The sequence below is a fragment of the Esox lucius genome, chromosome 7 (assembly GCF_011004845.1).
Source record: "Esox lucius isolate fEsoLuc1 chromosome 7, fEsoLuc1.pri, whole genome shotgun sequence".
NCBI lineage: Eukaryota > Metazoa > Chordata > Actinopteri > Esociformes > Esocidae > Esox > Esox lucius.
In genome coordinates, this window is record NC_047575.1 from 22782565 (window position 1) to 22801151 (window position 18587).

The 18587-nt window shown below is 41.1% G+C and overlaps 1 protein-coding gene across 2 annotated transcripts in view; it reads left to right on the forward strand.

Moving 5' to 3' along the window:
• The window catches only part of sptbn4a (spectrin, beta, non-erythrocytic 4a), a 53147-nt gene that overhangs the window by 16470 nt on the left and 18090 nt on the right, over nucleotides 1–18587 (forward strand). For both annotated transcript variants that reach the window (XM_020047994.3, XM_029121269.2), the window contains 8 exons: nucleotides 7755–8018; nucleotides 9990–10220; nucleotides 10459–10548; nucleotides 13801–14079; nucleotides 14280–14410; nucleotides 14635–14839; nucleotides 17558–17803; nucleotides 18092–18226. In XM_020047994.3, the coding sequence (XP_019903553.2) occupies nucleotides 7755–8018; nucleotides 9990–10220; nucleotides 10459–10548; nucleotides 13801–14079; nucleotides 14280–14410; nucleotides 14635–14839; nucleotides 17558–17803; nucleotides 18092–18226 (1581 nt within the window). The remainder of the gene's footprint in view (nucleotides 1–7754; nucleotides 8019–9989; nucleotides 10221–10458; nucleotides 10549–13800; nucleotides 14080–14279; nucleotides 14411–14634; nucleotides 14840–17557; nucleotides 17804–18091; nucleotides 18227–18587) is intronic.

Sequence of the window (18587 nt, forward strand, 5' to 3'; positions counted from 1 at the left end):
AAAAGCTCTATTTTTGTCTCATCAGACCACATGACCTTTTCCCATTCCTCCTCTGGATCATCCAGATGGTCAGTGGCAAACTTCAGAGGGCCTGGACATGCGCTGGCTTGAGCAGGGTGACCTTGCGTGTGCTGCAGGATTTTAATCCATGACAATGTAGTGTGTTACTAATGGTTTTCTTTGAGACTGTGGTCCCAGCTCTCTTCAGGTCATTGACCAGGTCCTGCCGTGTAGTTCTGGGCTGATCCCTCACCTTCCTCATGATCATTGATGCCCCACGAGGTGAGATCTTGCATGGAGCCCCAGAACGAGGGAGATTGACCATCATCTTGAACTTCTTCCATTTTCTAATAATTGCGCCAACAGTTGTTGCCTTATCACCAAGCTGCTTGCCTATTGTCCTGTAGCCCAGCCTTGTGCAGGTCTATAATTTTATCCCTGATGTCCTTACACAGCTCTCTGGTCTTGGCCACTGTGGAGAGGTTGGAGTCTGTTTGATTGAGTGTGTGGATAGGTGTCTTTTATACAGGTAACGAGTTCAAACAGGTGCAGTTAATACAGGAAATGAGTGGAGAACAGGAGGGCTTCTTAAAGAAAAACAGGTCTGTGAGAGACGGAATTCTTACTGGTTGTTAGGTGATCAAATACTTAAGTCATGCATTAAAATGCTAATTAATTATTTAAAAATCATACAATTTTTTGTTTTAGATTCCCTCTCTCACAGTTGAAGTGTACCTATGATAAAAATTACAGACCTCTACATGCTTTGTAAGTAGGAAAATCTGCAAAATCAGCAGTGTATCAAATACTTGTTATCCCCACTGTATACCACCTGCAAGAATTCTATTAAAATAGACTGCATGCTGTCATTGATGCTAAAGGGGGGCAATACACAGTATTAAGAACTAAGGCTATGCAGACTTTTGAACAGGGGTCAGTTAATTTTTTCTTTGTTGCCATGTTGTCATATGATTGTGCTATTATGTTATGACCTACAGACTAATGTGAATCCCTTAAGAAATAGAAGGCATGTGTTTTGCCTGCTCACTCATGATTTCTTTACAGATGGTACATGTATTACCAATTCCCCAAGGGTATACAAACTTTTTAGCAAAACTGTTTATCGGCAGCATATTTGGCATTTAAAATAAAATTGTGAAAGAGTTTTTAAGTTAGGATTACATTACATTAAAATACTCTTAATGGATGTATAATCCCTAAGTCCTCAAATGTTTTTGATTATATTTATAGGTTTGGTTTCTGCTTTTCACTATATAAAACAAGGTTCCTTTCTGTTCACTCCACTCCTACAGTCTCTTCCACATTCTTGTAAACATCCAGGTAAAACAAATGGCCTGGTAATGCATGATAAAAGCAATTTATTTTCTTTTTTCCAGTTGGAATAGCAAAGAATTAGAGGACGATTATGATATTCTGTATTATTTAGAACTTGTTGTGAAGCAACTTGAGTGACCTATTTGTGTAAAAATTAGCATTTTTGCTTTTACAGTGAATGGAAATCCCACATTTCTTTTTTTTTAAAACATATTATTAAATTTACGTTTTTTCAATATTATAATTAGAAAAATATTTAAAACATTATAAGTTGTCTGTACTGTAAGCAATCTGGTACTGGACACTGCATGTGCTGAGATTTGAAATGAAATTGAAATTCAAAGCACGACTGATTCCACACTGATATTCTTTTCAAAGTGACAATACGTTGTTACTGATGACTTCCAACACTTTTTTTGAACATGTGCTTTTTTAAATCATGTTGCGAAATGCTGGCTCCCACACATACTTATATTACATGTTATTATTGGATTTATTTAAAAATGTAGGTTGTATGGTTTTCAGTATTTGCTATTTTAGTGGTCACCCAGCAGGTAGTATTGGGTACATGCTGTGGCCAGCGATTGGTTTGTGTTAAAGAAACCACATTATTCATTGTTGTTCAAGGAAGTTGTTTTAGTTTATCCTATGACACTTGTTTTCATCATTCTAAGCATCACAAGGGATAAACAATATTTTAATTACATTTTTAACTGGAAAGGCAAGAAAAACATTGTATAAAAAACCTAATTAATTATATCAAGGCGCACACCTACCCATTGCAGCACAAAGTTGTAACTCATATTAAGGGAAAAGTCACCTATATAAACACCAAACACCAAACACAAAATGTATACCCAGTCCTGTTGTGAAATACAATTGGTGATTGCTTCATACCACCAAATCACAGCAAACCTGAGACAGTCGATTTCAACATACAGTCTTGAAAAAACACCCCCTGGAAAATCTTTTTTGTTTTTCATTTTTGACGCATGAATACCTGAGCTTAATTCCAACTACATTCACTGATAACATGAACACAAATTAACAAATCATACAAAACATTGCTGATATAATAATGCAGTTTAAATTAACCAAAATACAATTTCATTGTGCAGAAAAAGTACACCCTTAACTTTACCCTGAAATAAAATGGCTAATATTAGAAACAGGTGCAACTAAACAGATGCAAATGATTAGAAACCCATTAAATAGTAAATTGAGAGTATGCAGCCTTCCATTATAATTACAAACTTGGTCGGTTATGATGCGGTTATGATGCTTTTTCCAAGCAATTTGAGGAGAATGCAAGGCCATTTATCAAAAAGCTGAACCAAACATGGATCTTGCAACTGAACAAATATTCAAACACACAATATTTGATTACTATCCCCAAAAATAGACAGTGCTTCACGTAGCAGGATTCCAACACTGGTTCAGGTCATATTAGCTGCCCATCACTAGCTCTAATGATGTGAGGGGGGAGGGTGCTAAATAAGAAAGAAAAGACAACAAGAAGCTATTTGACATGATAACTGAGTACTCTTGCTTTGCAAGCACCAGTAATAAATGAATCCACATCTCTGTCACAAGCAAACACAGTCATGGGTGATAGTAATAAATGAAAAATCCACTCAAAAAGAATGCTGGGAAGTATGCAGATGAGGCTTAAAACCCTACTGCAGATCTATTCAATTCTGATCTTGGATGGTCACAACATTCCAGGTTGTGGATTTTTTTAATGCTTTTTGTATGGCATTTCTCCCAATAACCTTAATTGCACCTGTATTTTGCTAAGTGTATTTATTGTAATGAAGAATTTACTGTGTTGCCCTATACAACATCCTCTTGCCTTTTCTTGCTCCCCTCTCACTTATTCCACCCTGTCCTCATTTTTCTCTCCTTCTCATGTTTCTCCTTTTACTCTCCTCCCCCACATTGATTTTTATTCTACCTTCTCCCTCCCTTTGTGTCAGTGAAGCCAAAGAAGAGGAGAGAGATCTAGCCTGCTTTCTGCTGGCTATGCATTATGAGAGGTAGAGAGGCAGGGAAAAAGAGAGGGAAGGAGAGTGTGCTAGCAGCAGTTAAACAGAGACCATGCCAAGAGGAATGCAGTACATTATGAAAACCATAAGATAGGTCCAGCTTTCTCTGAGAAATATTTAGGAATCAAGACTTACAGGGGATAGAGATACAGGAGATGTGATTCAGGGGACAGAGATACAGGTGAGGAAAATTAATTGATCTGGAATTGGATGCAATATTTTAAAAAAGCACTGATGAGCTCAGCAGTGGCAAATAGCCTGTTAGGCCAAGGAATACAGTGCATGTCAATTTGATGAACAAAGTATCCTCACCATAAAAAAAATATCCATCAGAAATATCCAACAGATCAGGAATACTGTCTGGAAAGAAGTCTTGGATGTGTCATTAGCATCCTCAGAAGACTTCGCCAGGCCAACTAAAGAGGTTGGACTGCAAGATGGAAAAACCCTTTATCCTCAAAATCAGGATGGCCAAAAGATTACCTAAAAGTTATGAAATAAATATTATAGACAAATATTAACATGTACCAGAGTGATGGTGAGAGGAAAGTGTGGATAGGAAAAAGGAACTGGCATACCAATTTATCAGTGAAATATGGAGGAAGTGGTGTTATGTTTGGGACATGTATGACTGCCACTAGAACTGGCTCACTTGTCTTCATTGGTAATATAACTGTAAACGGCTAAAGAACTGCCAAAGCAACCAAGCCGTTTTTCAGGGCCAAGTCAATCACCTGATTTCAATCCCATTGAGCATGCCTTTCACATGCTGAAGACAAATGGCCATGATCTAAGCAGGACCTGGTGGCTACAGTGCAGGCCTGGCACGAAATCACCAGGGAAGATACCAGTATGTGTTGATTTCTATAGGTTGGCAATCATTGCATGCAAATGATATGCGACTAATTTACTAAACATGACTATTTACATTTTCATAATGTTAATCTGCAAATGCTTTTAGTGCCCTAAAATAGTGTTACTAAGTAAGAAAGGTGCTACAGTTTCTAAATTGTATGGATGAAAATATCTTCATATAAAAGCTGACAATTTGCACTTAATTTCAAAACCAAAGTGCTAGAATAAAGAGCTAAATAAAAATTAAAAGTGTCACTGTCTAAATACTTTTGGAATTTACTCTATATAATACAGGACTGTAAACCAGATTCAATGCACCATTTAGCCTGGCTTTAATTTGACTGACTGACATTCAGTGGTCCTTGATACCAGAGATTATGAGAAAATGTCTGATAAGACCGCTTGTCATGGGAAACACCTCCTGTTCCTCTCAGTTGGAGCATGGGAGGAGACTGCATGCAATTTCTATTTCAGGAGACTTGGAGTAGAGCCACAGAGAGAGCTTCTCACACACACAGATACAAAGGGAAAAAACCAAAAGCTTTGATCTCTCTCTCAACATCTATCTCTTCATACAGCTCACGTCATGCACAAAGCCAAAGATTTAGAAGGAGAGACCCTTGGATAATCACTAAGAATGGTTGTGCTTGGATAGACAGTCCAGGGGTGTATCATGGCTTTCCATACATGATTTTTTAGGTCAGCTCGGGGCTAGGTTTTGTTATACACCTGCCTCTTTGCCAGTTAAACCCATTCACGGATAAAGCCTTTTGGCATTTCCAATTCTGTTATGTCCGTGCCCATTAGTTAACATACAGATCATGAAAGAATCAAACATTTGTTATGTCCAGACACAACATCAATCAATCAAAGGTTCACTCATGGTGGTTTTCTGTCCCACCACCTGTATTGACTTCAAAAGATTATGCTTGTTTGGATCACTGGGACCCATTAGGTTTTATTAAAGGGATAGTTCATCCTATATTCATGTTTGGGTGAAATAGCACTTACCTTGAGTTGTTATTGGAGGTCCATGGAGTCATTTTTCATGACAAGCCATTATTCACATCTGTCCAAGACTGGAATTTGCATTATTAGTATCGTCCAAATTCATGAATTAAAACTGTGCGTCCCGAGCAACAAAAGCTGCATTGCAAGCAGAAACAAACAAAAAAAACATGTCAAATTCAATTCAGTAAACAATCGCGCTAGCCTACTTTTTTTTGACTGCATAGTGACGAAACTGCTGGCATTATTTGGTGACTTCACTATGCTAACTATTCTCTGCAGCCACCACACACTGCCTCTGATATTTGGCAATGATGTCATCAGTACCTAGTAAATACTAAGTGGTTGTTAGGGTCTGTTATGTCGAAACCAGTCCAAACATGAAAAATGTGTGGATTGATACCACTGTTAGAAAATCATTGTTGATCAAACAATGCTTTGCAGTTTATCACAGCAGCAGAGAGACTATATTATTACATCAATGGTATGATCCATTTTATTTATTATTATTATTATTATTAAAACCCAGTTTCCAAAAAGGTTGGGACACAGCATAAAGTACAAATATAAACAGAATACAATGATGTGCAAATTGTTGGGACAGGGACATGTTTACTACTGTGTTGCATCACCTCTTCTTTTAACAATACTCTGTAAGTGTTTGGGAAATGAGGAGACCAATTGCAGTAGTTTTGAAAGTGAAATATATTCCCATTCTGGCTTGATATGGGATTGCAGCTGCTCAACCGCATGGGGTCTCCTTTGTCGTATTTTTCATTTCATAATGCGCCAAATGTTTTCAGTGGGTGACAGGTCTTGACTGCAGGGAGGCCAGTTTAGCACCCAGACTCTCTTACAACAGAGCCATGCTGTTGTAAATATGTGCAGAATGGGGTTTGGCATTGTCTTGCTGAAATAAGAAAGGCCTTCCTTGAAAATATGTTGTCTGGATGGCAGTGTATGTTGCTCCAAAACCTGTATATATTGTTCAGCATTAATGGTGCCTTCACAGATGTGAAAGTCACCCATGTCATGTGCACTAATGCACCTCCATACCATGGATGCTGGCTTTTGAACCGTGTGCTGATAACAAGCCGGGTGGTGCCTCTACTCTTTAGTTCAGAGGACACAGTGTCCATGATTCCCAAAAAGAATTCCACATTTTGATTTGTTAGACCACAAGACAGTTTTCCACTTTGCCTCAGTTCATCTTAAATGAGCTCAGACCCAGAGAATGCGGTGGTGTTTCTGGATCTTGTTCATATCTGGTTTATCCATAGCATGGTATTGTTTTAACTTGCATTTGTGGGTGCAGCGACGTACTTTGTTCACAGACAATGGTTTTCAGAATTGTTCCTGAGCCCATGCAGTGATTTCCACTACAGAATCGTGTCTGTTTTTAATGCTGTGCCGCCTGAATGCCCGAAGATCACAGCCATCCAATAGTGTTTTTTTCGGCCTCGTCCTTTGCGTAGAGATTGAGTGAGTGAGTGAGTGACTGACTTATATTGTGACTGTTTATGGCATGGAAAAGTTCATTTTCAGTCTGGCTAACAATTGCTCAATTCTTATGATTATTCCTTAGAAGTTAGTAGATACCAGTAAGCCTATTACTGGCTAATACGCTGTTAAAACGGCCAGTTGCAAAAGCTAACAGCTCATAGACACTATTTCTGGTGGAGATAAACTTAATAAGAAATGTTAGTCAGTTTAACACAATGCTCAATAGTTTTTAGCGACAGGTGAAATGCGTAATGGCGTGGCGTTATGGTTAAAGACAGTGCCTCACGTGGAAGGCTCAAGGTCGAATATATTGTGAACAACAAAATGTATTTATTATATTTCCACAATTCTCTCGTTGTTTCACTTGATGAAAAAGTTAGTTATCGTCACCTTTCTGGATAGTTATTCTATCAATGACATTCACGAATGAAAGACAAAAGTATGTTGTTATGCCATGAAAGAAAGAAATATGTTCTCATGCCATGAAATGAAATAGCTTTGGCAGACTCACTAGCAATTGCTCAAATCCTATGAGTATTCTAGTAAGTTAGTAGATACTGGTAAAGCCTATTACTGGCTAATAAGCTGTTCAAATGGCCAGTGTCAAAAGCAAACAGTTCATAGACGCTATTTGTGGTGGAGGTAAACTTAGTAAGAAACGTTAGTCAGTTTACCTGTATCAATATCATTCACGAATGCCCAATTAGCTGTTAAAATGGCCTGTGGCAAAAGAGGATTTGTTCATTTGCCCCAGAGGCCATACTGACACCCATCAAACGTAGAGCTCTGTGGTGTAGTGGTTAGCGACACAGCCTTTCACGTGGGCGACCTGGATTCGAATCACAAGAGGGTAATACTTTCTATTGTGGTCCGGCTGAACTAGGCTTGCCTGGTTTCTTGTTATCCATAAAGAAATGAATCGTTTACCAGGTAAGTGACTGTACTTAAGCTTAACTAACAAAAATACTTTCTTAGGGTAGTTACTCCTTTTTGTCTCCGTACATTCAGGAGGGTCAGGAGCTGATTGACGAGAAGCCGGAGCTCCGTTCGGTGGTGCAGCAGAAGCTGGAGGAGATCAGGGAGTGCTGGACAGACCTGGAGAGCACCACCAAAGCCAAGGCCCGTGCCCTGTTTGAGAACAACAAGCCAGAGCCAGTGGTGAAAAGCTATTCAGATCTGGACCACCAACTCTCTGGTCTGGAAAAACAGCCCCCCCAACTGGAGCAGGCTCACCACCTGCCTACTTTCAATGAGCAACTACATAAATTCCAGGTGTCTATTTACTTATTGGTTGTTTTTCACCCCTCACAGTATATCTTTTCATGTGACAACACTGAATAAATGACACTCTGCTACAATGTAAAGTAGTGAGTGTACAGCTTGTATGACAGTGTAAATTTGCTGTCCCCTCAAAATAACTCAACACACAGCCATTAATGTCCAAACCGCTGGCAACAAAAGTGAGTACACCAAAGTGTAAATATTTACCAAAGTGGTCCAAAGTGTCAATATTTTGTGTGGCCACCATTATTTTCCAGCACTGCCTTAACCCTTTTGGGCATGGAGTTCACCAGAGCTTCACAGGTTGCCACTGGAGTCCTCTTCCACTCTTCCACTCCTCCATGACAACATCACGGAGCTGGTGGGTGTTAAGAGACCTTGCGCTCCTCCACCTTCCGTTTGAGGATGCCCCACAGATGCTCAATAGGGTTTAGGTCTTGAGACTACTTGGTCAGTCCATCACATTTACCCTCAGCTTCTTTAGCAAGGCAGTGGTCGTCTTGGAGGTGTGTTTGGGGTCGTTATCATGTTGGAATACTGCCCTGCGGCCCAGTCTCCAAAGGGTGGGGATCATGCTCTGCTTCAGTATGTCACAGTACATGTTGGATTTCATGGTTCCCTCAATGAACTGTAGCTCCCCTGTGCCGGCAGCACTCATGCAACCCCAGACCATGACACTCCCACCACCATGCTTGACTGTAGGCAAGACACACTTGACTTTGTACTACTCACCTGGTTGCCGCCACATACGCTTGACACCATCTGAACCAAATAAGTTTATCTTGGTCTCATCAGACCACAGGACATGGTTCCAGTAATTCATGTCCTTAGTCTGCTGGTCTTCAGCAAACTGTTTTCGGGCTTTCTTGTGCATTATCTTTAGAAGAGGCTTCCTTCTGGGACGACAGCCATGCAGACCAATTTGGTGCAGTGTGCGGCGTATGGTCTGAGCACTGACAGGCTGAACCCACACCCCTTCGACCTCTGCAGGAATGCTGGCAACACTCATATGTTTCCCAAGGACAACCTCTGGATATGACACTGAGCATGTACACTCAACTTCTTTGGTCGACCATGGCGATGCCTGTTCTGAGTGGAACATGTCCTGTTAAACCGCTGTATGGTCTTGGCCACCGTGCTGCAGCTCAGTTTCAGGGTATTGGCAATCTTCTTATAGACTAGGCCATTCTTATGTAGAGCAAAAATTCTTTTTTTCAGATCCTCAGAGAGCTCTTTGCCATGAGGTGCCATGTTGAACTTCCAGAGACCAATATGAGGGAGTGTGAGAGCGATAACACCAAATTTAACACACCCGCTCCCCATTCACACCTGAGACCTTGTAACACTAATGAGTCACATGACACCGGGGAGGGAAAACGGCTAATTGGGCCCAATTTGGACATTTTCACTCAGGGGTGTTCTCACTTTTGTTGCCAGCGCTTCGGACCTTAATGGCTGTGTGTTGAGTTATTTTGAGGGGACAGCAAATTTACACTGTTATACAAGCTGTACACTCACTACTTTACATTGTAGCAAAGTGTCATTTCTTCAGTGTTGTCACATGAAAAGATAAACTCAAATATATACAAAAATGTGAGGGGTGTACTCACTTCTGTGAGATACTGTAGACAGTTACTTTATGACAAACTGATAGCAGAGTTGAACACATTTCAAAATAAATGTTAAATTAATGTGTCATTTATGTGATAGTTCCAATGCTATATAAGCCACTGTAAAAACACTATGCCACGTTCCTGCCCTGCAGCAACTAGGCTAGTTGACATTAAAGAATGCACCGTATGCTTTGTTCTTAAAGCCATCAAACCCATTACATAACTTTGAAACACAACACACACACACAAATTGCTGAAAGTGTTGATCAAGCTCATGTTGTTGTGTGTTTAGCCATCAGTCTCTCTTAATCTCTAACGCAAGCTCCTCCTCCCTTCGGGCCTCCCTCAGTCTCAGATGGGGGACTTGTACAAGGATGTGGGGGAAACAGGGTCCCTCCAGGGGTTATTCCTCCCCCAGCAAGGCAGTCTGGTGAGGGGCGGTGAGGGAGAAGGGGACGAGCAGCCAGCCGTGGAAGAGACCCGCATTGTGCGCCTCATCGAGCCCCTGAAGGAGAGGCGTCGCATCCTGCTAGCTTCCAAGGAGATGCACCAGGTCGCCCAGGACCTAGAGGAAGAGATAGTGAGTGACTGACATTCATTAATCCATGGTGCTTCCAGACTTTCTTCACCTACATCTATTCCTCTCTTTGTGGTATAACTTCATCTGTCCAGTTAGGGGTCTCTAATATGTTTCATTTTAAATTTTCACATGTTATATTGTCAAACGTTTATAATGTCTCCACTCCGTTATCAAATGAGCTATCAGGGTCCCCTCAATGAAATATGCAGATGCTGATTACAATTTGTTGATGTTATAGCTCTGGATCCAGGAGCGGCTGCCTCTGGCGTCCTCTAAAGATTACGGCAACAACCTTCAGAGTGTTCATCAGCATGTCAAGATCAACCAGGTGAGAGATCAATGACCTCTATTTGAGAACACAACCCTATCTGTTTACAGAACAGTATCTGTACTCAAAGATTTTCCTGCTCAGCTCCAACCTACAGTGACTACAGTCCCCATAATAAACCATGGCTGTGTCTCGAAGCGCAGACCGCACCCTTTTAGTCAGTCACTTGGCAACACAGGCCATCTCAGTCACTGAACTAAGTGGAAATATCAGCAACAATCACAATACACGTACTGCAACAGGAAATGTTAGACTGCGGCGCCAGTGTCAATTTATTTAATTGATATACGAGATATGGTAACTGTGGATAACATTAAATTCAATATAAGGACTTTACACAGTAAAGTGATTTCACTCTCTGGATTTTCTATCTTACTAATTAATTTACACAGAAATAGTGCATAATCCGTTTAGGTTGAGGCAGCAAACAATTAAAAGCTGAGACCAATTTATTGGTGAATTATATTAACACCGATATATTAAAATAAATTATGAATATTTTCTTGAACTGCATCAATCTATTCTTCTTAGAATATCTTACTCTGACAGGGATTTTTTTGTCAAATATAGCCTACTCTCAAAACCTCATGTAAAGGTGATTTATAAATATTGCAATATTTGTGGTATTTTACGTCTTTATTGTCTGCTTCTGGATGTTTTTGTCTGCTTCTCTAAAGTACTTAAAATTATGTTCCAAATTTAGAGGCAGTGATGTATTTCCAAGAGAGGGTTGATTATGTGTTGTACATAAGTCTATATGCAAATGGTAGTCTACATTCTTTAGTTCTTTGTGTGGTAATTATAAGTGATTTTAGTGGTCTATTTTCTAAAGTGGTTGGCTACTGTGCATAAGAAGTAGAAAATCATGAATGTCAGGCTCCAATGTAAAACAATTTAATTAAATATATGCCTCCACTGACCACCACATAAAGGCTACGCTAGGCTACATCATCTAAATCAAATAAAATTTCTGTATGAAAATAGTATATGCTCCTAAGTGCACGGCACTTTTATAGGGCTCAAGTATGTTTAAATAGCCTCAATAGCCTTTTGGCTGCTGTCTGAAACTGTAAGTGAAAGTCAGTACAGCCTCAGCCTTACCTGTAAATGTTTGCCGGAAGAATTCTTACAACTTTTGCTCTGTCATCCATAAAATATGTGGAAACGTTGACCCTGATCACATTGTTCCTCCACTCTTCACTGTACAGAATGCATCACTTTCTTTTTTATAAAATGAGCTCTTACCTTAAAACTTTTTTCGACCACCTGTTTTCACCATCAGCTTAACTGTACACTGGGGTATATACCCCTCCAGGCATTATCTCAGAAAGCAGTTACTGTGAGATTGTCCTTGTATAAAAGGTTTTTGTTAGTTCTCCCAGTAATGATGAAAACTCCATCCAGAACAAACCGACAAAAGCTTTCTAGAAGGGCTTGTGTTCACTTTGGCTTAACGTGCAGTTTTTACCATTGCTTTCCACCAACTGCAGACAAGATCCAGTATTTTGGATTTGGTCATGCTTTTGCTTTATCTTATAAGCAGCAGCGCATCTCCAGATAGATCCTCAATATTCCTCTGCTTCTCCCCCTCCTCAGCATAAACAGTCCCAATTCGGCAGGTTTTTGTTGTCACCCGTTTTTCCTACCTGGAGAGCTACCTAGGTACCAACTAATTTAGTCAGGCTAGCTGGGGAGATATTATATGGACTGGATGTTAGGGTGAATCTTACTTGGTAGCTATGGCAGTGTATTTGGATCATTCTCTTGCTGCTTGATAAAGCACCATGCAATGTGTTTAGTGGTATTTGGTTGTAACTTAGGTGGTATGCTGGTTCAAAAGATGAGATGCTAGCTGACTAGTACAGAAACAATGTTGTGGTTTGGCAGAGCAGCTCCAAGGGGTGTATTACTTTGAAAGACAATGCATTTCCTCCCTTTCAAATTGTCACCATGCTTTGGACCTGTTGGCAGATCACGACCGGTGTCTAACTGTTAATGGCCAGAACCTGTGTCAGACAGTGGTTTGCATAGGGCATCAGATTTTCCTGAGGGGGCACAGACTTTCCCCACCAAAATATCCATTGTGGACATTTTTATATTCCTACAAGAGCTCCTAACAAGTCTCATCATTTTCAACAATTCAGGTTGAACTCACACTACTTCAATGTGTCATATGGTAATTGACAAAGCACCCTATGGTTGTGAAGTTTTCACCTTTATTTCCACTGCACTCGTTATCAGTGCACCCCTCCTGAATTCACTCTGAAGGTTCCAAAGTGACTTTGCACAAAATGTAGCTTCTACATCTGAGGTCATGACCTTCAAGCTGTTTCTTTTTCTATGCTCCCCAGTTTGTGACTGAGGACCAGTGGTGTTCTCAAGCCTTTTGTTTAATCACATTTCTGGAAAAACCCAAGTGCTCCTGTTATGTGCTCTTTTTCCACCGACTGTCTCACTGAGTTACAGAAGCATCCATTGAATATGAGGGCAAAGAGTGACAGTTGCTTGGCATGCTGCGCACATTCTCTGTAACTGGTTACAGCGCCATCCTGGGCACTGCATAAGGAGTTGACTGTGACAAGGTGGGCATCACTTCACATAGATGGATTTTATTGCATCAGTGTCATGGCTCCCAGCTTAGCACACATTGTACTGTCAGTTGGGGCAGTAGTGGGCGAATAGGTAGTCGGCATAATCCGTGTTGCTATAAGGTTCTGCTGCTGTGTCCAGATGGGTAAGCTGCTGGTGTCTTCCTTTGGGTAAGCTGCCTTGGTCATTGTACACACTCTCTGGCTTACGCATCAGTCCCAATAGTGTGTCATACCGAGGTGACAACTAAAAGGGAACCTTACGTTATTTATATAATCCTATGTACAACACAACAATGAAGTACAACACCACAAGCGCCCCATGTTGTCATACTATAGTGAAGGGCAGACATAGCTCCGTGTGGTTGAAGTTGAGCCGGGGTTTTGTCTTCAGGAAGGCAGTGCATGCATGCTCACTTGAGCTCTTATTGGCCTTGGAAGACTTGATCAAAATTTGTATTTAGATCGTGCATGTGTGAAGGCACGTTGTAGAGTGTTGTACCTCCTTTCCTCCTTCAGGGAACCAGGGTTATATACAAATCTATTATTTTAAAAAGTCATACAAAAACGTGAAAACATTCGGATAGAATCGACCAATTTCACTCTGTTTTGGTGCATTTTGTGTTCGCTGAAACACGACCCATCTCTCCTACCGGTCCATTAGACGCTGCAGAGGGATCTTCAGGGGCGTCGGGCACGGGTGGAGGAGGTCTTGGACCGGGCTGGGATCATTGCCTCTCTGCGGACCCCCGAGGTAGACTTTGTCCGTGAGGGAGCAGGGCACGTGCGTCAGCTGTGGGAGGTACTGACGTTGGAGGCGGAGAGGAGGTCTGTGATGCTGGATGTGGTGCTACAGGCCCAGCAGTACTACAGTGAGGCAGCCAAGGTCGAGTCCTGGCTGGCAGGCCAGAAACTGCACCTCATCAATGAGGAGAAGGGCACGGTAAGTATGACTGACCTGGTACCATGAGAGCGAACTGGCAGGATGGGTGTGAAAACGGGCCATTCGTTTGTCCTTAGTGCTTAAGTGAGACTGTTACCACACTTTGACGGATTTTCACTGAAACAGAGCACTTTTTCTGGGGGACGGGAAACGTGTGTCCGCGGGCGAGGACTTGTTGTCTGATGTGCTCTGTTCTGTAGGACGAGGCGAGCACACTGCAGCTGCTGAAGGAGCACTTGGCCTTGGAGGCGACGGTGGAGAACTATGCTGAGACAGTGGGCATGCTCTCCCAGCAGTGTCAGCGACAGTTGGAGCTGGGGCATCCAGACAGGCATGGACACGCCCTGAAAATCACACTCAGGCTTATACCAGATCGAAACACAATCACACTCTTTTTACATATAAACAACCCAGCTAATTCATTGGTGGAATTTGACCTTAGAGCAGATACATGACTCAAATTGTATAGGCTTCTGCATTTTAGAGAATAACTGTATCAGTTAATGTATCCCTCTCAGTATCCACTCTCTCTTTCTCCCCATCTCTCTCTGACAGTGAGGGGATCACCAAGCAGCAGTCGCACATAGACCGTCTGTACGTGTCGCTAAAGGACATGGTGGAGCACAGGAAGAACAAGCTGGAGCAGCAGTACTGGATGTACCAGCTTAACAGGGAGGTGGAGGAGTTAGAAAAATGGATCACTGAGCGGGAGGCTGTCGCCAGCTCCACTGAGCTCGGCCAAGACCTGGAGCATGTGACGGTCAGTCTGTTATTCTTTTAATTGATGACTAATGGATAAAATCAGTTCCTGGCAAATGACACTGTTTATTCATTAAAAATGATTTTATGTGAACATCACAACTGAATGGGACAGAATAACACACATGCACCACCAGATGCTGGGTGTCTTCCCTAGTGATGATCTGCCAGGCCTGTACTGCAGCAGTTTTAGGTTAATGCATTTTGGTGGGGCCTTTTGCCTGTCTTGGTTTCAGCATGTTCAGTTGAATTCAGGTTAGATGACTGACTTGACTAGTTTTTCCACATTTTGGCCCTGGTAAATTACTTGGTAGCTATGGCAGTGTATTTGGATCATTCTCTTGCTGCTTGATAAAGCACCATGCAATGTGTTTAGTGGTATTTGGTTCAAATTTGTCTTCATACTTTCCTCTTGCTATAACTCTTGTATAGATTATATTTACTGTATATATTAACATTGTTCTCATCTGTCCGCAAGAACATTTACCAGAATTCTGTAGGTACATTTAGGTACATCCTGTTTTTGAGGCTAACTAGTGTTTATGCACCTTGCAGTCCAGCCCCTGTAGTTGAGTTGGGCTTGCAAAGTCTTCAGCGGATGATAGTGGCTAACACATCCACCATCTGAATAGTGGTCCTGAAGTGTCAGACAGTAGTTTTTTAAGTTTTTGTCTTTATGGTGTTTTTTGGTCATCCACTGTAGAGGTCGTACTTGGTCTACCAGGTTGTTTGCCATTGCAGATCTTTTTTATGTGTTTTGTTCTTATTGCACCAAAATGTAGATTTTGCTATGCTTAATGTTTTGTTTTTGTGATGTCTCTGATAGATTTATTTTGTTTCATATGCCTCAAGACAGCCAGCTTGAATTGCGTTGAATCTGTCAAGGCTAGAAAAATGGACCGTTTGTTTGTGCACAATGCAAAAAACGCCCCTGTCCAATAACAAAAAGCTGTGAAAACATCTGTCATAATACTATTGGTACCTTAAAATGCTTGGACTACATAGAAAAGTGCTGTCATTTTCAAATGGTTCATCCAATATGAATTAATATACCAGCAAATTTAACCTGACAGTCTGCATGAAACTAAAACAGTGTCACTGATCTTCTACTACTGCTACTACTTCTGGAGTCCACTGTACTACCCCATTTCCAAAAATGTTGGAACGCTGCGTGAAATGTAAATAAAAACAGAATGCAATAATGTGGAAATAATTTAAACCCTGTATTCACTAGAAAAAAAGTACAAAAGCTGCATATCAAATGTTGAAGCTGAGACATTTTATTGTCTCTTGAAAAAAATATGCCCACTTTGAATTTGATGCCAGCAAAACAACTCAAAAAGGTTGGGACAGAGGCAACAAAAGACTGGAAAAGTTGTGTAATGCTAAAAAACTAAACCTGGTGGAATATCACACAACTAATGAATTCTATAGCATTTTTTTTTCTTATTGTAAAGCACATTGAATTGCTTCTATGTATGAATTGTGCTATAAGAATACACTTTCTTGCTTTCTAATTAGGTCAATTGGCAACAGGGCAGTAACATGATTGGATATAAAAATATAATTCCAGAAATGTGGATGGGGAGGGGTTCCCCAATGTGAAAAACTGTGTGGGCAAATAGTGCAATCATTTATGAATAATGTTACTCAATGTAAAATTGCAAAGAGTTTGGGGATCTCATCATCTACAGTACACAATATTAAAAGATTTCAGAGAATCCGGAGAAATATCTGAATGCAAGGACAAGGCCAAAAACCAAAATTGAATGGTCAAGATCTTCGTGCCCTCAGGCGGTACTACATTAAAAACAGACACGATTCTGTAGTGGAAATCACTGCATGGGCTCAGGAACAATTCTGAAAACCCTGTGAACGCTATTGGTCGCTGCATCCACAAATGCAAGTTAAAACTCTACAATGCACAGAAGAAACCAGATATAAGCAAGATCCAGAAATGCTGCCATCTTTTCTGGGACCATCCGGCTGGTTATCAGTGCACATCCGTGATGGTATCGGGGGTGCATTAGTGCACGTGGCATGGGTGACTTGCATATCTGTAAAGGCACCATTAATGCTGAACAATATATTCAGATTTTGGAGCAACATATGCTGCCATCCAGACAACGTCTTTTTCAGAGAATGTCTTGCTTATTTTAGCAAGACAATGCCAAACACCATTCTGTATGTATTACAACAGCATGGCTCAATGGTAAAAGAGTCTGGATGCTAAACTGGCCTGCCTGCAGTCCAGACCTGTCCCCTATTAAAGATATTTGGTTCATTATGAAATGAAAAATACAACAAGGGAGACCCCAAACTGTTGAGCAGCTGCAATCCTATATCAAGCAAGAATGGGAAGACATTTCACTTTCAAAACTACAGCAATTGGTCTCTTCAGTTCCCAAACACTTACAAAGTATTGTTACAAGAAGGTGATTCAGCACAGCGGTGAACGTGCCCCTGTCCCAACTTTTGTGAGACGTCTTCAAAATGGGCATGTCTTTTTCCAAAAACAATAACATTTCTCAGTTTCAACATTTCATATGTTGTTTTCGTACTATTTTCAATTAAAGGTAGGGATAAAGGATTTGCAAATCATTGCATTCTGTTTTTATTTGCATTTTAAGCAGTGTCCCAACTTTTTTGGAAACAGGATTGATATGACCAATATAACTTTGGCCACATGCTTATTCTGGTTCTCTGATCTCTCTGAAAGATGCTACAGGACAAATTCACCAAGTTCTGCTCAGAGACCAACAGCATAGGCCAGCAGAGGATGGAGCAGGTAAATAAGATGGTGAATGAGATGATAGACTGTGGCCACACAGATGCGGCCACTATCGCTGAATGGAAGGACGGGCTGAACGAGTCCTGGGCTGATCTACTGGAGTTAATGGAGACCCGAGGACAGATGCTAGCAGCATCACAGCAGTTGCACAAGTTCTTCACTGACTGCAAAGAGGTACATGTCAGTGTTTCCCCAACATTATGTTCTAGGCAGGGCACACATGGCCCCCAATCAGTTGTGGTTCCCAAGATGTTTAATTGATGCCAAAGGAATGTTAGCAGTGGAAACAGTTGTCTGTACAACAGTGGGAGAAATTCATTGTATGGCTCACACAGCATAATGATTACAGGTTCTGCTTGACCATAGACAGCAAACACATTGCAGTCTTGCCATTATCCTGATTGTGTACTATTTTTGAGGGTCTTGTGATATTGACGCTTTCTGTCCTATCCTGTGCTGTAGGTCTTGGCACAAATTGCGGGAAAGATGAGGCAGCTGCCAGAGGTCAGGGCGTGCCAAGCCAGCATTGCCAACCCTGCTACCCTGCAGAGGCTTATGCACTCCTTTGAGCATGCCCTCCAGCTCCTCGTCTCACAGGTCAGTGTAGCTGAGGTGATATAGTGAAATGTCCCCTTTTGGCTCTTCTCTATTACCCACTACTCAAATGAGTAATTCTCCTGGAGGGCATTATGATGTTACAGAGGTTAACCCAAAGACATACAGTATAAACAGAATACCAATATGGACATATTAGCAAATGCAACAGATATTTCATATTTTCTGTATGACCGAAGTCCTACCTTTTCATCAACTCTAGCTAACAAACTTTATTAACCATTTTCCTCAACCCTAGCTAACTCATCTGATTTGTATTTTTCCTCAACCTTTAATAGCCAGCTTTGCATCCCTGACTAACCTGGTTATGTTGTAAACTGTAAGATGACCAGGATTCGTTGTG